Here is a 16923-nt window from a genome sequence, read left to right as displayed (position 1 = left end):
CTTCCACCATACCAACTAACAGAGCCGGTGTGCTCAAAATGACTACCATGGAAGATGTCAGAGGAAAGTCCAGTCTCCTTCATCCTCTCCCAAGTCAGTGATGCATCACAAAACTGGGATGACTTCTGCTAAGTGTATGGCCTTCCTAGAACAGTACCCAGAGCCAGGTAACAACTTTAAACTTTGAAGTACTTTCTCCACCCATCTCCTGAATGTTTAATAATTATTGTTATGGGCAGATAGGAAGGCGGTGAGCCGAGCAGAGCTTACTTCTTCCCTTAAGCAAATGGAGACCTTCAATTTCCATCTTCCTCCCCACCTCACTCAGCCCCTCCACTTAATAACTTCTGAACCACAAAACAAAATTTGATCTAATCTAGAGTTGGGAGCAAGAAAACGATAAATCCATCTCGAGGTTCTGGGTACTCTTCTTTCTCAAGCTTGTTCCTGGGGGGCCCAACCCTGTGACTTTCATCCAGAGGGCTCAGCTTGGTGCTGCCAAGTGTTCTCACACCTTGTGTCCCAATCCTTGCATGTGTCCCAATCCTTGAGCTTTGAGGGGGCTCTGGAAAATGGCAGGGATATTTGAAGTGAGGAGCAGTAAGGGGAACCTGGTACTAGAAGGCAGAGCTAAAACATTTCTTTTTCGTTCTCTGCTCATTAAAATGAAAACCGCTATTATTGCATCATTAGTGGAAGAGAGGAAGGAAGCTTCAGGATCATGATTTAAAATCTGACACTAGAAACAATTCCAACTCAGTAGAGGGAACATACCACAGAATGTAGTATTTGTAACTTACTGCCCCCTGCCCACTTCCACCGATGCTATCAAAACTTGAACTAAAAAGATGGTATCCACTTTGCAAAAAGGCATTCTACCCCCCAAACCCAGAAACATATATCAAATTGTATTAATCCATAATTCTTACACTTTCTCAGTCTGCTTTACACTGCCTGGGAGAGGGCTAAGTACATCATTATCTCTGAAAAAAGGAAGTATCTACAAACTCTTATGTAAATTTAAATGCCTCTCCCACATTTAAAGCATGCTGAAGCTTCACACTGGTTTCGAGTTTGAGTGTCTGAAATATTCTCATGGTAGTTCTTCAGAGCACACTGGTTTCCCTCATGCTGGTGCCCTGCAAGGGGCTACCTTTCTGTCTGGAAGAGAAGCAGCTCTTCTTTTGGTCTGCTGTACCAAGCTTCCCTTAGGGAAATTGTTCTGAGGAGTATAGGCATTGGGATGATTTCTGAGTTTTTAAATGGAGATGGGCTTTTATTGTAAGATGAACTGTAAGATGGGCTTTTATTATAAGACTCATCTTACAATAAGATGTTCTAAGATGGGTGAGCTGCACGTGCTCCTCCAGGTTAGCGATTCTCTAACTTAGGCTCGCAGCAGCTCCAAGAGGGTAAGGGAAGAGGGACTGGGAGATAGCTTCTCCCATCAATGTGGTATCCATCTTTAGCCAAATACCACTTACAGTATTTGGTGATCTTTATGTACAAAATATTTATATACAGCCTGCCCTACCACGATGGAAGGAAGGGGCGTAATAATCACGTTGATGAAGATGAACGTGCTTGTACTTACACACTTTAGGCATATGAAGAGTTTGGTGCTGGAACAATAAAATGATTTCCAGGCTTCTAATAATTATTCCCTAAGAGTTATCTTCTATACATGCTGTGAAATTTGGTCCTTGGTGACCTAAACTGCCAACTCCAGGCGGTGATCTGCATTGAACCTGGGCCTGCAGCAGTGCTAAAAAGGACAAGGGCAATGGAGCTGGGGAGAGCACATCTCCCTTCAATCAGTGGTCCAGATGTAGCCACATACCTCATTAGATAATTAGATATTTGGCCACACACACACGCGCGCGCGCGTGCGCGCGCGCGCGCGCACACACACACACACATTTATTTACATTATGCCCTTCCAAGAGGAAAGGAAAGGATGTAATTGTGTTGATGATAAAATAGCTTCCATTACATGCCTCAGGCAGATGGGGAGTTGTAGTGCTGGACTAATTATACGATCTCTAGACTTCTAAAATTCTCTCCTAAAGAGTTGTCCTCCACATACGCTGGGATGGGTGCCGGTGATAGGAGCCTGCATATCCTAATGAGTGATCTGACACTAGCATCGGTCTGTACAACTCCCAAAGGGGAAGGGAGGTGGTCTGGGGAGAGACTGTCTCCCTTCAATCCGTTGTCCAGATGTTGCCAAATATCTCAAAACATAGTACTTGGCAAAATGCATACATATAAAAATATTTTATATACCTTATGCACCACCACGATGGATGGTAAGGGGTTAATCATGTGCAGGATTATGAAAAAGCTTCTACTTACACACTTTGGGCAAATGGGGAAATGAAGTCCTGGGCTAATTCAATGATTTATAGGGTCTCCCAAATGTAAGTTTATCTTCCAACAGTTATCTTTAATATGTGAATACTTATAGAAATGTCACCTTTCAAGCTACTTTAAAAACACAAGTAATGATAAGATAAACTGATTAGTAATAAATATTTGATTTTATAAACTCTATTACCTGTGACCCAACTATTTCACTAGCTAAAAACTAGGGCTAAGTTTTGTTAATAGCCCACTATTTTGCTTTAATACTATCAACAACCACAGCTTGGTCACCATCAAATTCTGACTTTTTTTTTCTTGCTTTCTGCCAGAGTTTGTCAGGAACTGCTTTAGCCCCCAGTCCTTGGGGCTACAGGGAACACTCTGTAGGATACAGGATTTTGTAGAGGTGAAGGCAAGAAAGAGAATGAAAGAGAAAAGAAAGGAAAAAGTCTTCCTTGAAGGGCATGTCAGGGGCTTGGCACTTAGAATATATCTGCAAGAAATCTAAAGGGACAGGAGAAAGACACTTAAGAGAAAGGTTCTTCCCTATAGCAACATGGTAACCAAAACGTGTACACAAAAAAGGAACTGTGTACCTTCTACCCTGTGGTGTGCTGATGAATGTTTATCAACCAGCAACCTAGGGGGGCAAACATCTGATTTGTAACATTTGCTATTTTCATAGTAAAAGTACTCCCGCCATGGCCAAGTTCAAACAACCAACGAGAAGCCCTAAACTTCTGAGTTGGGAAGAGATTTACAACAGCACATCATTAGACAATATTTCTGTCACACAGACACAATATAGATCTGAAGAATCTCAAGAGCAAAGAAAACTAAAAGATAGTTTTGAGTATTAGTTTTGTTTTAAAAATAAACTAATTTTAAGTGCATGCTGTTTAATTTTTAATAATGGCTGTATTTAATGAGTTTGTAAAATTCTTGAAAATTTAATACTTGAGGGGTGCCTAGGTGGCTCAGTTGTTAGGCGTTTGCCTTTGGCTCGGGTCATGGTCCCGGGTCTTGGGGTCAAGCCCTGCCTGTGGCTCCCTGCTCCCTGCTTGGCTGGAGGCCTGCTTCTCCCTCTCCCACTCCCTCTACTAGTGTTCCCTCTCTCCCTGTGTCTCTGTCAAACAGGTGAATAAAATCTTTAAAAAAAGACCAACATACCACACCTATATGAGTAAAAGGGAAGGAAAAATCAAATTGAAAACCACCAAAAGGTATTTACTATGTCTTTTGTAGAGAGAGATATAGTCAAAAGCTAATTAAAGGATTTTGAGGATTCAAAATCTATCAACATATTCTGCTCATTATTCCCTCAAGAAAAAAGTAAAATATTGTCAAGAAAATGAGATGTCTCAAAGGATTTTAGAGATATGAGTTCTTACAAATCAGGTAAAACGGCCAACGTCATGAAGGCTCTCCCTCCTAACCAGATTCCGTAGGTTTTACAACCTAACTGGAATAATACACGCATTGTTTTCCCCTTAGCTTGTCTTACTACTATCGAGCAACTCAGGAACGCTCAGTCACTGAACAAATTTGGACTTGGGCCCATCTTCTTCTGAGTCAGCACTCTCTTAGCTCCGGGTGGAGGGAGGTCGCCTTTATAAGGCTCAGGATTTCAGACAAAAGGGAAAAGAGAAAGAGTTGGAAGGAAGCAAGGGGAGAAGAGAGAAGGGAGAGAGGGCGAGGTGCCTGAGGCAGGGTCCCAGCGCCACCAATGACAGCCTGAGGTAGGGTCCCAGCGCCACCAATGACAGCCTCAGGCACTGTCTGCCATCAGAGGCCTGGGAGCTTGAGCCAAAGGCTGAAGTCCCGAGTTTCCCTAGTTGAGCATCATACTGTTGCAATGCTAGATGAGAAGCTACTGCACACAACCACACAGTCACCTCAGCTGTACATTCACAGGCTTTGTCCTTGAATGACAAACATCTGGAGAAGCGATCATTCCCATTTTAACCCCTGATGTCTGCAAATGTCTGGATACAGCATGCCGTATGGACAAATGTCTGTATACATAATGGGAACATTCACATTTCATTCTGTGATCTCGTCACACTAAAGGTAAAGCAATAAATGCTTCTAAATTTTGCCAAAATGACTCAGTCATATGTATCAGACAATTCTGACTAAGGTGCAATTATTTTTGTTTTATTGAGGAATGTACTGTTTTAAAAGCCGCCCTGTTTCTAAAATTTAAAAATTTCCCATCACGTCTGGAAAAGTTTAAAACAGCTTTGTAAAAAGTTATCTATTAGAGTCATGTTAAAGATCGAATTCGTGTTGAATCATCAATAAAAGTAGGTGTGCTGATTAATTTTGCTGCCTGTAAGTCTGCCTTGAAGACCGTTCATGGGTTACTATTTCAGACTTCTTTGCTGATGTTGTATTAAAAGTATCATAATGCTGCCTTGCTTTCAGGAAGATGATTCCACTGATCTTCAAACAGTGGGGCATGTGCATTTAGTGATTTTTCTGGAACTAGAGGAGAATTTGTGCCAAGTTGGTCACATTTTCTCATCCAGTGAAAGATTGGCAATACTAACTTCTTATGTGGTCAGAAGAGTACTTCTGATCTATTTAGCCTAACTCAAAGCTATGCATGTAAACAGAGATAGGCCTCTATCGTAATCACAGTTACAAATATACATATATACTAAATTCCTTTCAGTGATTTAAAAAAAAAATTCACATAAGAAAGCCAGACAACCCAATATGAAAGTGGTGAAGTAATTTTCAATTGCTGTTACCCACTAAGGTCTGCTGAGGTCCACTGGCACGAGTGGCCAGAGGTGCCCGTGAGCAAATGAGACAACTGTATATATTTAAAAGTCCAAGATAAATAAGTAGTGCTAAAAAAGAACAACAATTACATGATTAGCTGGGTGGTTAACGGAAATGCACAACCTTGGGTAAAATGGTCCTGACGGGGAAAGAGAAGACTTTTTGCTTGCTTCTTTTTCACTGGCCACCATGGTACAACTCTGCCTTCTCTTGTAGAAGTTTACCTTCGGTCTCCTTCAACTCGCTTTTTACGAACTAGGTGAGAAATAAAGACAGGAAAAAGAAAAGGTAAATGGAAGGAATGGTCCTTAAATTCCAGACCAACAACATTAATCACACTAGCAGCAATCCCACCTGTTTAAGGATATGGTTATCTTAAATTTCAATACTCGATTACCCAGTACATGATATAAATGGAAATTATATAAATGGAACATGATATAAATGGAAATTACTTCATTACCTAGTGTCTTGTGGAATTTACATTTTAAATAAAGTCATGTCTGATATTTGGGAACTTGAGTGTTAGAAATTTCTACAGAGTAGCAGGTCCGGAATAGACCCATGAAACAGTGAACTTGTGAGTATTTCCATGGTCACTTATCCACAGCACAGCTCAGCCTCTGTGCAGTCTGATCTCCAGCTGCCTTTAACTCCTCAGGACGACACATTTATAATCTATGAATGCTGCTTACGGCCTGAAGATCAGGAGGAGCTGCAAACAATGTTCCAAGTTTCTAAACCCATTTTATATAAAACCCCCCAAGTATCAGCTTCCCAGGAAGGGATGATTCAGATGGCAGGCAAACTCAGAGATCAAGGTTCCCCAATGGCCCATTCCCAGTTTCTGCAACCCATTTCCCCCTTTCACCTCTCCACCTGCAGTCCTGTCTGGTGGGTCAGAAGAGGGTTACTGTAACCTTCCTCGATTTCGCAAAAAAGGTGCCCTGGCTGTGGTCCTGCTCTAACTCTCCACTTTACATAGCTCAGCCCGCAGAAAATGAGACAAAAGCTATTGCCCACCACTGCCACTCCTGGGCTCATGATTGTTTTTCCATTTACTTCCAACCTCTTCTTTTGCCTGTTTCTTTTTGGTCCCCATGTTGTTCAGCTGCAGACTCCCTGCTGTTCTCCTAGTTGTCTTCTGGCTGCTGTCTCTATCCTTCCCCAAAGCCCTGTTTGCGGGGCTGCCCCCTTCGCCTCATCCTCCACGTCCCCACGGGAAGAACTGCCATATGCTTGGCCAGACTCTAGAGGCCACACAACCTATTTCACCCGAGGCTCAGCATCTTGGCTGAGGATGCCTGGGCAGGGAGATGTGCATTTATCTTTACCTGCCCCTTCTGGTTCCAACTCCTGGTTTCTGTCTGGTCTACAACCCAAATCCTCCCTGTGGCCAGCATGCTTCTTGGTAGAACACTGTGCCCAGTTCTCTTGTTCAAGGTCTGGCATCTGTCCCTGAACCTCAAACTGGGGACAGAGTTCTGCTATTGGCTGGCTGTTTGCCAAGTGACTGTCTGCTCCTGAATGTCCTTTTGCCATGCTGCTTCAGGTGACTGAGCTGTGTGCCCAGAACAAGCCTTCCCAGTCTGTCCCAGTCTTCTGTGCTGCGGTTGACCAGGATATGCCCCCTCCCATCCTAACAGAAGACATGTCAAGGATCCTCAGCAAAGAGTAAGGAGCAGGAAAAATTAATGAGGGGCTAACTGAAAAAGCTACTTCTAAGTTTAACCTTTATAACATAGCTCCACTAGTTTATTTCACATGGAAATCACCAAAGTATCAGACATAACTGTATTTAAACCCAAGTGCAAGAGCAGAGTCAGGGGTCAAACATAAGTGAACTGGCAATCTCCATGTCACTGTATCCATTGTCTGGTGCAGATAACAACATAGGGTAACACCTGTAAGAAAGGAGAACCAAAAACATAAAGAAAACCAAGCAAAAATCAAAGGCTGTCTGGAAAAAAAAAGAACAAACAGTTCTTCTTGAGAGAATGTTACAATAAAACCAAAACACTGTGAAATTGATGAGAATTCCTACGATAATGTAACAATGTGCCTTTGATCCAGGGCTGACACCAAAGGCCAGTGGAATGAGGTCTGTGAGATACCGTATCTAAAGTGGAGAAATAAACCGTCATCCTGCTCTTCTAATTGCTAACAGCATACATTAGGGCTGCATTACCCAGGTCATTATTCTTTGTGATGGCGGCTGCCACCCTTGTTCGAGGCCCTTGCTTGGTAAACTGATATCCAAACTTGAGGATCCTTGAATTCTCCTCGAGCATCTGGGCAATTTCCATCTCCACAGCCGTTCCCAACTGCTGCCTCTGGTTATAGGTGCGGACACAGACACAGGACGATCAGGAAGAAAGAGGAAAAAGTTACTTGCATGGGAGAGATGCATAGCTACTTGCTGGACAAAAAGGGAAAAGGGCAAAAGTCTCACATGGAAAGGAATAAAGTCACTGGAGATATTTTCTCCCATACAGTCACTTGAGACCTGCTTCTTGTCTAGAAGCAAAATCCAACAGACAGCCAAATCTGCTGGCATGCTGAACTGAAAAGACTAAGCAAATTATTGATGAGGGAAAAAATGATTCCACATGTAAAATTAAAGATTTTTATTTATTTATTTGACAGACAGAGATCACAAGTAGGCAGAGAGGCAGGCAGAGAGAGAGGAGAAAGCAGGCTCTCCACGGAGCAGAGAGCCCGATGCGGGGCTTGATCCCAGGACCCTGGGATCATGACCTGAGCCGAAGGCAGAGGCTTTAACCCACTAAGCCACCCAGGCACCTCCACATGTAAAATTAAAGCAAAACTAAATATTCAGTGTTTCCAATTTACCCCAGTTTCTACAGTTTAAACAAAGGGTTTTTTTTTTCTTTTTTTTAAACAAAGGGTGTTTTTAAGTAGTTGAAACTATCTTACAGCAATCAATCCAATTACTGAATTTTCTATTCCGGAATCTATTTCCAAAAATAATTAAAGGTCATCAACCAGCTGGCCATTCTTTCTCACCAGCGTCTCAGTGGGAGTTCCCAAAGAAACTTCATTGTGGTTTGAACCATAGCCACCGGAATTAACAAACACTGAAGGGGTTATTGGGCTGTACATAAATCCCCAAGTTTCTTAAGTTGGTGAAAAGAGGTTTCTTGGTTTGTTTTTGTTTTTGTTATTGTTTTTGTTTTTGTTTTGGAAGTTGAGATATAGAAGAAAAAAATAATTAGAATTAAAAAGAAAACCCAGAGACATACAAATATAGGAATTTAAAATAAAAATTTAACAAAAATTAAAATTCAAAATTTCCATAATATATTTATTAAAAATTTTTAAATTAAAAAGTATAGGCTTACTTAGAAAAAGCCCACAAGAAGTGTATAAAATACAAAAGCTCCCTTCCCCCAGTATTTCCACTCCCCATAGAGAAAGCCAGTTTGGCATATAGTATGTAGTTTTTAAAGACATTTTCTATGCATTCATATGTCTGCCTAATATGTACATGTATGCTTTTTCATATAAATGGATTATATGAGCATTTTGTTCTGAAACATATTTTTATTTTTCCATTTCTACTTGCCATTTCTACTATTCCAAACAATGCTGCAGTGAATTTCCCTTGCACATGTAGTTTATCCTAGGACATTTCTGCAAGTGTGCCTGTAAGGCAAATTAGGGCTGGGCCCAAGAGTAAACATGTTTCAAATTTTGATACTCACTTACCCTCAAAAGTATGACAGTTTTTTACTCCTACTAACAGTGTTTCAGATTTACTATTTTCCCTATGCTGGCCAACATGGGATATTATCAATCTCTTCCCCCTCTGTCAATCTAATAGGTGAAGATTTATATTTCACTTGTATTTATTTAATTGCCTTAATTTGCATTTTTTAAATTATGAATAAGAACAATTACTTTTCTTATGCATCTGTATTTCTCTTTTTGAAAATACCAATCTTAGGTGCCTGGTGGCTCAGTGGACTAAGCCTCTGCCTTCGGCTCAGGTCATGATCTCAGGGTCCTGGAATCGAGAACCCGCATCGGGTTTTCTGCTCAGTGGGGAGCTTGCTTCCCCCTCTCTCTCTGCCTGCCTCTCAGCCTACTTGTGATCTCTATCAAATAAATAAATAAACAAATAAATAAATAAATAAAATACCAATCTCTGTCATTTGTGTATTTTTTTTTTTTACCAGCCCATGGTTCCTTTTTTCTTTTTATTAATTTGTAAGTTTCTTATATATTAGGAAATTACCCTTCTGTCAAATGTGTTAAGTTTGTCTTTTGACTTTCTTTTTGATTCTCTTTTCATTTCATATGGCTAAATTTGTATCAATCTCCTAGATTTTACATCTTGTTTAGGAAGGCTCTTCTGATCTCTTCTATCAGAAAACCTTCTGATTTCTTCCATTTTATGATTCCATATATTTTCATATTTAAATCTTCATTTCCTCTGGAATGAATTTAAGTATAAGAGTCAAGATAGAGCCCCAACTTAATCTTTTTTCAAAATGCTAATGAAATTGTCCCACTATCTTCTACTTTATCCTTTCCTCACAGGAACTTCGCTACAAAATTCTCAGGTGTACTTGGATATGTTTCTGGAATCCATTTTTCTGCCAAGTCTATTTCTGTGCCAGGATCCTGCAGTTTTGATTGTTTATTATATTTTTATCATATTTTAAAATATACCTTTTAAATTTGGAAAATTTAAGTATTGAGTAGATGAAGGAGAAAAGTTTAGGGAAAAACTTTTGTGTTCTAGGTGAGTCCTAAGGTTTAATTCTTTGCTCCTTTTCTTTCTTTTCACCCAGCAACCTGTCAAACCAGTCTCTCCCCCAAGAAATTAACAAAATGTGGTATTTCCAGTCAGACAATAACAACTCTGGGTATCCAGTTTAGAGCTTAGCATTCCAGGCTAATAGGAGGGAGAGGCAGCAAAAAAGGGATCCTGACCTCACAGTTCCATGAACAACTTTAGCTCACGACACGATTTAGAATAGTGGGTTGTGCTAAAGATTGAGCTACGGTTGGGGCCCCCATAGCTATGCCCTATGGAATGAGCCAAGTAGTGCTATCCAAGGGCAGAAGGAGCTCATGCTGGATGTGGCTGATGGGGAGGGATGACATAAAAGTCCCTTTACTACCCCTCACAATTCTCACGCCTTCGGAGTCCTGTGCTTGGGTAACATGCAGGATGGGTTTGCTGCTGGGATGTAGGAGCTGCAGAAAAGCATACTGGGGAGAGGCCGAGAAATGGAGGGGAGAAAGTAATGTAACATAGGGCATCTTTCTTTCTCAGACTGAGTCTTTTTATTTGAGGTCTTTTGTGTTACATAAACCCAGGGCAACAAATGGAGGTCTAAATTTCTTATAATTTGTTTGTTTCCTCTTTATAAGTCACTAAATACAAAGGAGAAAGGGAAATAAAAGTTTAAGCATACATTTCTTCTGTTTTTTTTTTAAATGACCTTTTTTGTTTACTCAAATTTATTTAGCAGTTACCCATCTGTTTCATTAATATGCGTCACTGATTGTTCCTCTCACATGGGGCATCTGATTAAATCATTACCTATTTCCCTGGAGCCTAGCCACGGCAGCCTGCTCCAGTGACGGGTTCTCAGCAGGCCTTCACTTCGGTGCAGCTGCCCACTCCAAAGGATGCTAAATTGGTCTGAGCTGCTGAGACCAAATGATCTTACAGTTTATTTTATTTCAAACCCTTCATTACACAGATGAGGAAACTGAGGTCTACTTCTAATAGCCTATGAGACAATAAACAAAATTTGGATGGAAATTAAGTTCTGACTCTGAATTTCCTCTTTCTTGGAATAAAGCAAAGAATTTTTCCAGTTGCTCTAGAAAGTCTCAATCCTTTTACTTATCACAAATGTAAAGAAGCTATTTCAGAGGTATATTGGGGAATAAAGTGGAAAAATGACATGCTTTCATCCCAGAGGACTGAAGAGGGGTGATAAGGTTGACGTAAGGAGATTTAAGACAGCAAATTCAGGCTTTGTATTTCAGGATCTTCTTCACATGCATTATGAAAAGCTGCTCTATTCTCAATGTTTGGGATTCCATCTCATTCATCAGATGTCAGGTTGCCAGGTTTAGCAAATAAAAATACAGGACACTTAGCTAAACCTGACTTTTGATTAATAATAACAAATAATTTCAATAAAAAAAGAAATATATATATATTTTAGTATAGTGTGTCCCAAATATTCCATGGTACATACTTACACTAAAAATCATTTGTCATTTACCTGAAATTCAAATTTAACTGTATTTTAAATGGCCATCTTAACCAGGTGGTATCTTACAAGAAATCAGGAACACAGTATCTGGAACATTAGGTCAGATATGGGGTTTCATAATGACCTAAACCAACATGAGAAGTTAAATACACGTATCCACCTCTGTTGTAGATGTCCTGGAAATAATATGCTAAGAGCTCATTTCACTTCTTCCTAATACTAGTTCATTTGGTAAATATTCCTGAGCTGTCACTGCTTTTCTCTCAGTTCATATTTCTCTCTGGCTCATTTCCCCACTTTCCCACTCCCTGACAAATCCTCTCCTTAAATGTATTAGCAGCTGGACACACACCAGGATAATGGCTTCGAGCTTCCTGAGGGTGTATGGCTGGGTGTGCATATCCCCTTCACATATCGTCCTTTGGGAAAGCTGCTTTGGGGATGCATCCCTTCTGGGGAGGGTGAGAGGAAAGGAGCACCAGTCTTCTGTATGTTCCCCTGCTCCCCCAGCAGCAACCCTCTGGAGGAGTAGAGGGGAGGAAGACATGCACTGCAGTAGCCCACATGTCCTCATTAGCAAAAAAGGGAAGTAGAGCTATTCATGGGACCTATTCATGGGGGGTTTCCAGATTTAAGGAATAAGTCCTGGGTAGAATCCTGGAGCTTTATCAGCTGTTAGACTGGGGAATTTCCAGACATGCAGGGGGCACTCTCAGCAGGCGCTCCCCCCACGGTCCCTGCCACCACTCCGTAGGAGAACTGTTCCATTGCAGGGCCCTTTCTTCCCACTAAACAGTGTCTAGGCCTCTCAGAATCACTGAGTCCCATGGCAGACAGTTCCCCATACGGAAAGGGGCAGGGCACAGCATCGTGCTGAGAACTGAGAATTGCCGTCCAACAGCAGGAGCCAGCTGAAGGCTGCAGAGCAAGTAGAAACATGGCAGGTGGACGCTGGAGAAAGGACTTCGGGATCTGGGAGGATGTGGCCCTAGGGACAAGCCGCTTGCTTTGGCTGTTGATGGGAACCTAAGAGACACTGCAACAGAGCTGAGACTGTGACTGCACTGTGGGTGTGGCCTGCTTCTCTAAGCCAGACCATCTTCTAGAACCTGGATTCCTCCAAACAGGCTCGACAGCCAGCCCCAGACTGCAGGAGTCCAGTTCCGCTCATTCCCCGCCCCCCCCCCCCCTCCCAGCTCTGGCAACCTCCAACTGAGAGCAAGGAGTCTGCTTCTGGGCATGGCCAATCTGCTTTCTCCCCAAGGCCACATCCCCAGTCAGATGCATCAGCAAGGCTAGAACAGGACTGGCTGAGATTCCTGGTGGGAAGCAAGGGTGGTGATGGCTGTCAACACTTCTGGCCCCACCTCCTGTCTCCCCTGGTGTCTGACTAGCTGAGGACTGGGGGAGAGCTGGCCCTTTCTGTCTTACTGTATGTCATATTTTGTTACTGACATGCGCTCCCACACACCCTCCACCGGACCCCAGATGTTGTAACTTAAAGGAAAGCCAGAACATCAAATTGAGTCACAGAATGTTGACTTTGAACTCACTGCCATGTGGCTCCCCAATTCACATGCACCCTGTGAGTCATACCTGGTTGTCGATCTTGATCTCTGTCAGGGTGTCATTCTCTCTCAATGCCTCCACCAGGGCCAGGATCCCAGTCCCAGTGATGAAATTGGATTCGATGTTGAGGCTTTTCAAGGTCTTATTCACTTTCAGCATATCTGCAAAAGCCTTATTATGCAAAAAGTAACCATTAATGCTTCCAAAAATTGGTTTACTGAACTCCCCAGCCCCAAATTAAACACAGAGGTTTTTTATACACTTAAAGAAAAACTTAGTTAAATCAAACTAAGAATAATTCAGTCCAGCAGCCCAGACTTATGAATTTTATACACCTGCAAAGCAAAAACAAAAAACAAAAAAATCCTGACATAGGATTACAAAGTGTTGGGATGCCTGAGTGGCTCAGTTGGTTAAGCGGCTGCCTTTGGCTCAGGTCATGATCCCAGGGTCCTGGGATGGAGTTTCGCATCGGGCGGGCTCCTTGTTCAGTGGGGAGCCTGCTTCTCTCTCTGCCTCTGCCTGCCACTCTGCCTCCTTGTGCTTGCTCGCTCTCTCTCTCTCTCTCTCTGACAAATAAATAAATTAATTAATTTAATTAAATTTTAAAAAAAAGGATTACAAAGTGTTTACCTTTGTTGGGTAAGGACATTAAGTAAAATCCCACTACCATTTATTATCATTATCAGTTTGCTTTCTGTGTGTGTGTGGGGGGGGGGGTTCTGTTTTTTGCCTTTTTTGCTTTTTGAGAAAAAGACATTTATTTATTTTTAAAGATTTTATTTATTTATTTGACAGAGAGAGAAATCACAAGTAGGCAGAGCAGCAGGCAGAGAGAGGGGGAAGCAAGCTCCCCACTGAGCAGAGAGCCCGATGCGGGGCTCGATTCCAGGACCTGAGATCATGACCTGAGCCGAAGGCAGAGACTTAACCCACTGAGCCACCCAGGCGCCCTGAGAAAAAGACATTTAAACATTAGAAGAAATGTAGAAAGGACATGATCTCAGAATTATTTTACTGTTGACTAGAACACTTTATTGTTGACTAGCATGTGGCACTACTGGCTTAGTCATATTATTTCAGGTCATCTATAAATTAGAATTCCTCAAAAATAACTTTTGGAATATAATTACCATTCAGAGTGGCAAATCCACTGGACACTTCTAGTTTAAAACAAGAGATATATAGATGAACCTGCCTGTTCCCCTTACACCCAAAGTTTGCCACAGGCATGAAGAAAAGATACCATTTTTAAGTGGCCGAACTCTCACAGTACAAGAAAAACAAAAAACAGAGGGCCACTACCTTGAAGAATTGCTGAAATACAGAAAAAAGACAGACTGGTGGAGAAATGACCACCAAAAAAGCTGTTGCCTGAGACACCAGAGGTAAGTCCCGACTGGGCATCTTATTAAAGAACTGTCTTAAGAATGGATTGGGGGCACCTGGGTGCCTCAGTGGGTTAAGCCTTTGCCTTCGGCTCAGGTCATGATCTCAGGGTCCTGGGATCAAGCCCCACATTGGCCTCTCTGCTCAGTGGGGAGCCTGTTTCCCATTCTCTCTCTGCCTGCCTCTCTTCCTACTTGTGATCCCTCTCTCCCTGTCCAAAAAAAAAAAAACTTTAAAAAGGAACAGACTAGAACAGCTAGAGCAGATGGAAAGCACATCCTCCCTGCATCTTCCTGGAAAAGAACACCTGCCAGCGCCACTGTCAATGAAAACCTTCCCAGAAAGAGCCTCTCGTGAGGCTAGGACCTGAGACAGAAGGTGTGCAGAAACAGAGGCACTTTCACACCTCCCGTCAGATACGATGTGGGAGAAATGGAGAGGAGAGGCAGCCATGTCCAGGAATGAACCCCTCCCAGAGTGAAGCCCTCCTAGCTGTGACTTGTGGGATACTCCCAGCCACCTGTCAGCTCCTCACCCTTCAGAGAGTGCTGCCAATCAATCCATCTGTCTGCTTACAAAAGCATTCATTCATAAAAGACTATTTATTGGGCTACTACAATGTGTCAGCAGCAGAAAAAACAAAAATCTCTGTCCTAAGAAGGCAGTTGATAAATTAATAAAATACATAGCCTGTTGGATGGTGACAAATAGGAAACAGAAAGGGCTTCCCTTTTAAGAGAGAGGTCTATTGGTGAAATAGATCAACACAACTGCGAGGAAATGATCCAGATTTGCACAATACCACCTCATTCTCTGCAAATCTGGCAACCAGTGACTGCCAGACAAAGTAGGAAAACCAATCTCATGGAAGAGAAAAGTCAAGTTAGCCAAATGGACAATATGCCATAGAGAGAACAGAGATTATTCAGGGAACAGAAACAAATGTAAAATTTCTAATTGTTATTCTCCCTCTTCTTTCCCACCAAAAAAGAAAAAGAAAGAAAATACACTGTATCCATAAAATAAATACTGGCTATTGTGGGGAGAAAAAAAGAGGAATTTGAATAAGAAAATGTTCTGAGAAATTCAACTACTACATTGAAATAAGGAAAAGTAATGGACATCCAGAATTACAAAATGAGCATGGCTGAAAGACCAAGTTGGTGAGTGAGAACATAAATCTGGGGATATTCTTGAGAAGGTAGAGTAAAAAGACAAAGCTAGGAAATATGAGACAAATTAAAAGGTATGGGTAAAGACATAGAAGTTCAACATTCATTTAGTAGGAGTTTCAGAAGGATAGAAGAAAAAAAAAGACAAGAGAAGGGAAAAAAATTAAATAGGAAACAAATTTCCTAGAGTTGAGAGTTATGAGTCTTCATCTGAAAGAACCCACTGGATGCTCGGGCACATATAAGTGAAATTTCAGAACTCCAAGGGAAAAGAGAGAGTCCTAAAAGTTTCTAGTAAGAAAAAACAAGTTACTTACAAAGGAACAAGACTCAGATCAGCATTAGTCAGTAGATAGCAAGGCCCATGAAAACAGAGATTTCCACATTTACATAGCCAGGTAACTGTAAATATTGGTGAAAAGTTTTAAATTTTTGTAATTAATCCATATACAAAACAGACTATAAGGGCATAAACATATGTAAAGCTGAAATATGTGAAAACAATGGAATAGCTACAATTTGGAGAAAGAAAAAGGAGAGGGATGAAGGCAGAGTATAGAATCGCTCTCGGCTTCTCTAATGGAGAAACAAAAATTACCTAAGATGATAAATCAAAAACAAAAAAGTATGTATATCAGAGGTTTTCTACTCTGCCTGCATGTTAGAATGATCTGAAACTTTAAATATATAAACTACCCCAGATGAATTAAATCAGAATCTTGGGCTATAGCTTGGATTGCTATATAATTTTTAAAAGATTTTATTTATTTATTTATTTATTTATCTATTTATTTATTTTAGAGAGAAAGAGAGAGAGAGTAGAAGCAGGGGGGAGGGGGTGGTGGTTATGGGGAGGGAGAGGGACAAGCAGAATCTATGCAGAGCACACTGGCTGACACAGGGCTCAATCCCACCACCCTGAGACCACAACCAGAGACAAAACCAAGCTGCAGGACACCCAACTGACTGAGCCACCCAGGCATCCCTGGACTTCTGTATTTTTAAAAAGCCCTGAGATCATGGCCTGAGCTGAAGGCAAACGCTTATCTGACTGAGCCACCCAGGTGCCCCGCCTTTTTCTTTTTTCTTTTGTTTTTTTTTTAAGATTATTTATTTATTTATTTGAGAGAGAGATAGTGAGCACAAGCCGGCAGAGCAGCAAGCAGAGGGAGAGGGAGAAGCAGGCTCTCTGCTGAGCAGAGAACCCGATGTGGGACTCGCCCTTTTTCTTTTTTAAGAAAAGATTTTATTTCAGGATTGACAACCACTTTGATTAAAGTCATAAAGATAACAATTAAAAAAATGAAAAACAAATTGCTAATACTGATTGCTCTGGGAAATGGAACAAGGAACTTCTTAATTATTTTAATTGTTTT

General features: G+C 41.4%; 1 protein-coding gene across 1 annotated transcript in view; it reads right to left on the bottom strand.

The window, feature by feature from the left end:
• Positions 1–4501: 4501 nt before the first annotated feature.
• TMOD2 (tropomodulin 2) overlaps positions 4502–16923 on the bottom strand; it is a 33997-nt gene continuing 21575 nt past the window's right edge. Inside the window, exons 7-9 of the mRNA XM_080808950.1 lie at positions 13014–13157; positions 7343–7487; positions 4502–5409 (exon numbers count right to left, since the gene is read on the bottom strand). Of these exons, the coding sequence (XP_080665076.1) occupies positions 5375–5409; positions 7343–7487; positions 13014–13157 (324 nt within the window). The 3' untranslated portion in view covers positions 4502–5374. The remainder of the gene's footprint in view (positions 5410–7342; positions 7488–13013; positions 13158–16923) is intronic.

Source organism: Martes martes (assembly GCF_963455335.1).
Source record: "Martes martes genome assembly, chromosome: 7".
In the NCBI taxonomy this organism is placed as follows: domain Eukaryota; kingdom Metazoa; phylum Chordata; class Mammalia; order Carnivora; family Mustelidae; genus Martes; species Martes martes.
The sequence above is the reverse complement of the archived record's forward strand: the minus strand, read 5'-3'. Positions and strand labels throughout refer to the sequence as shown.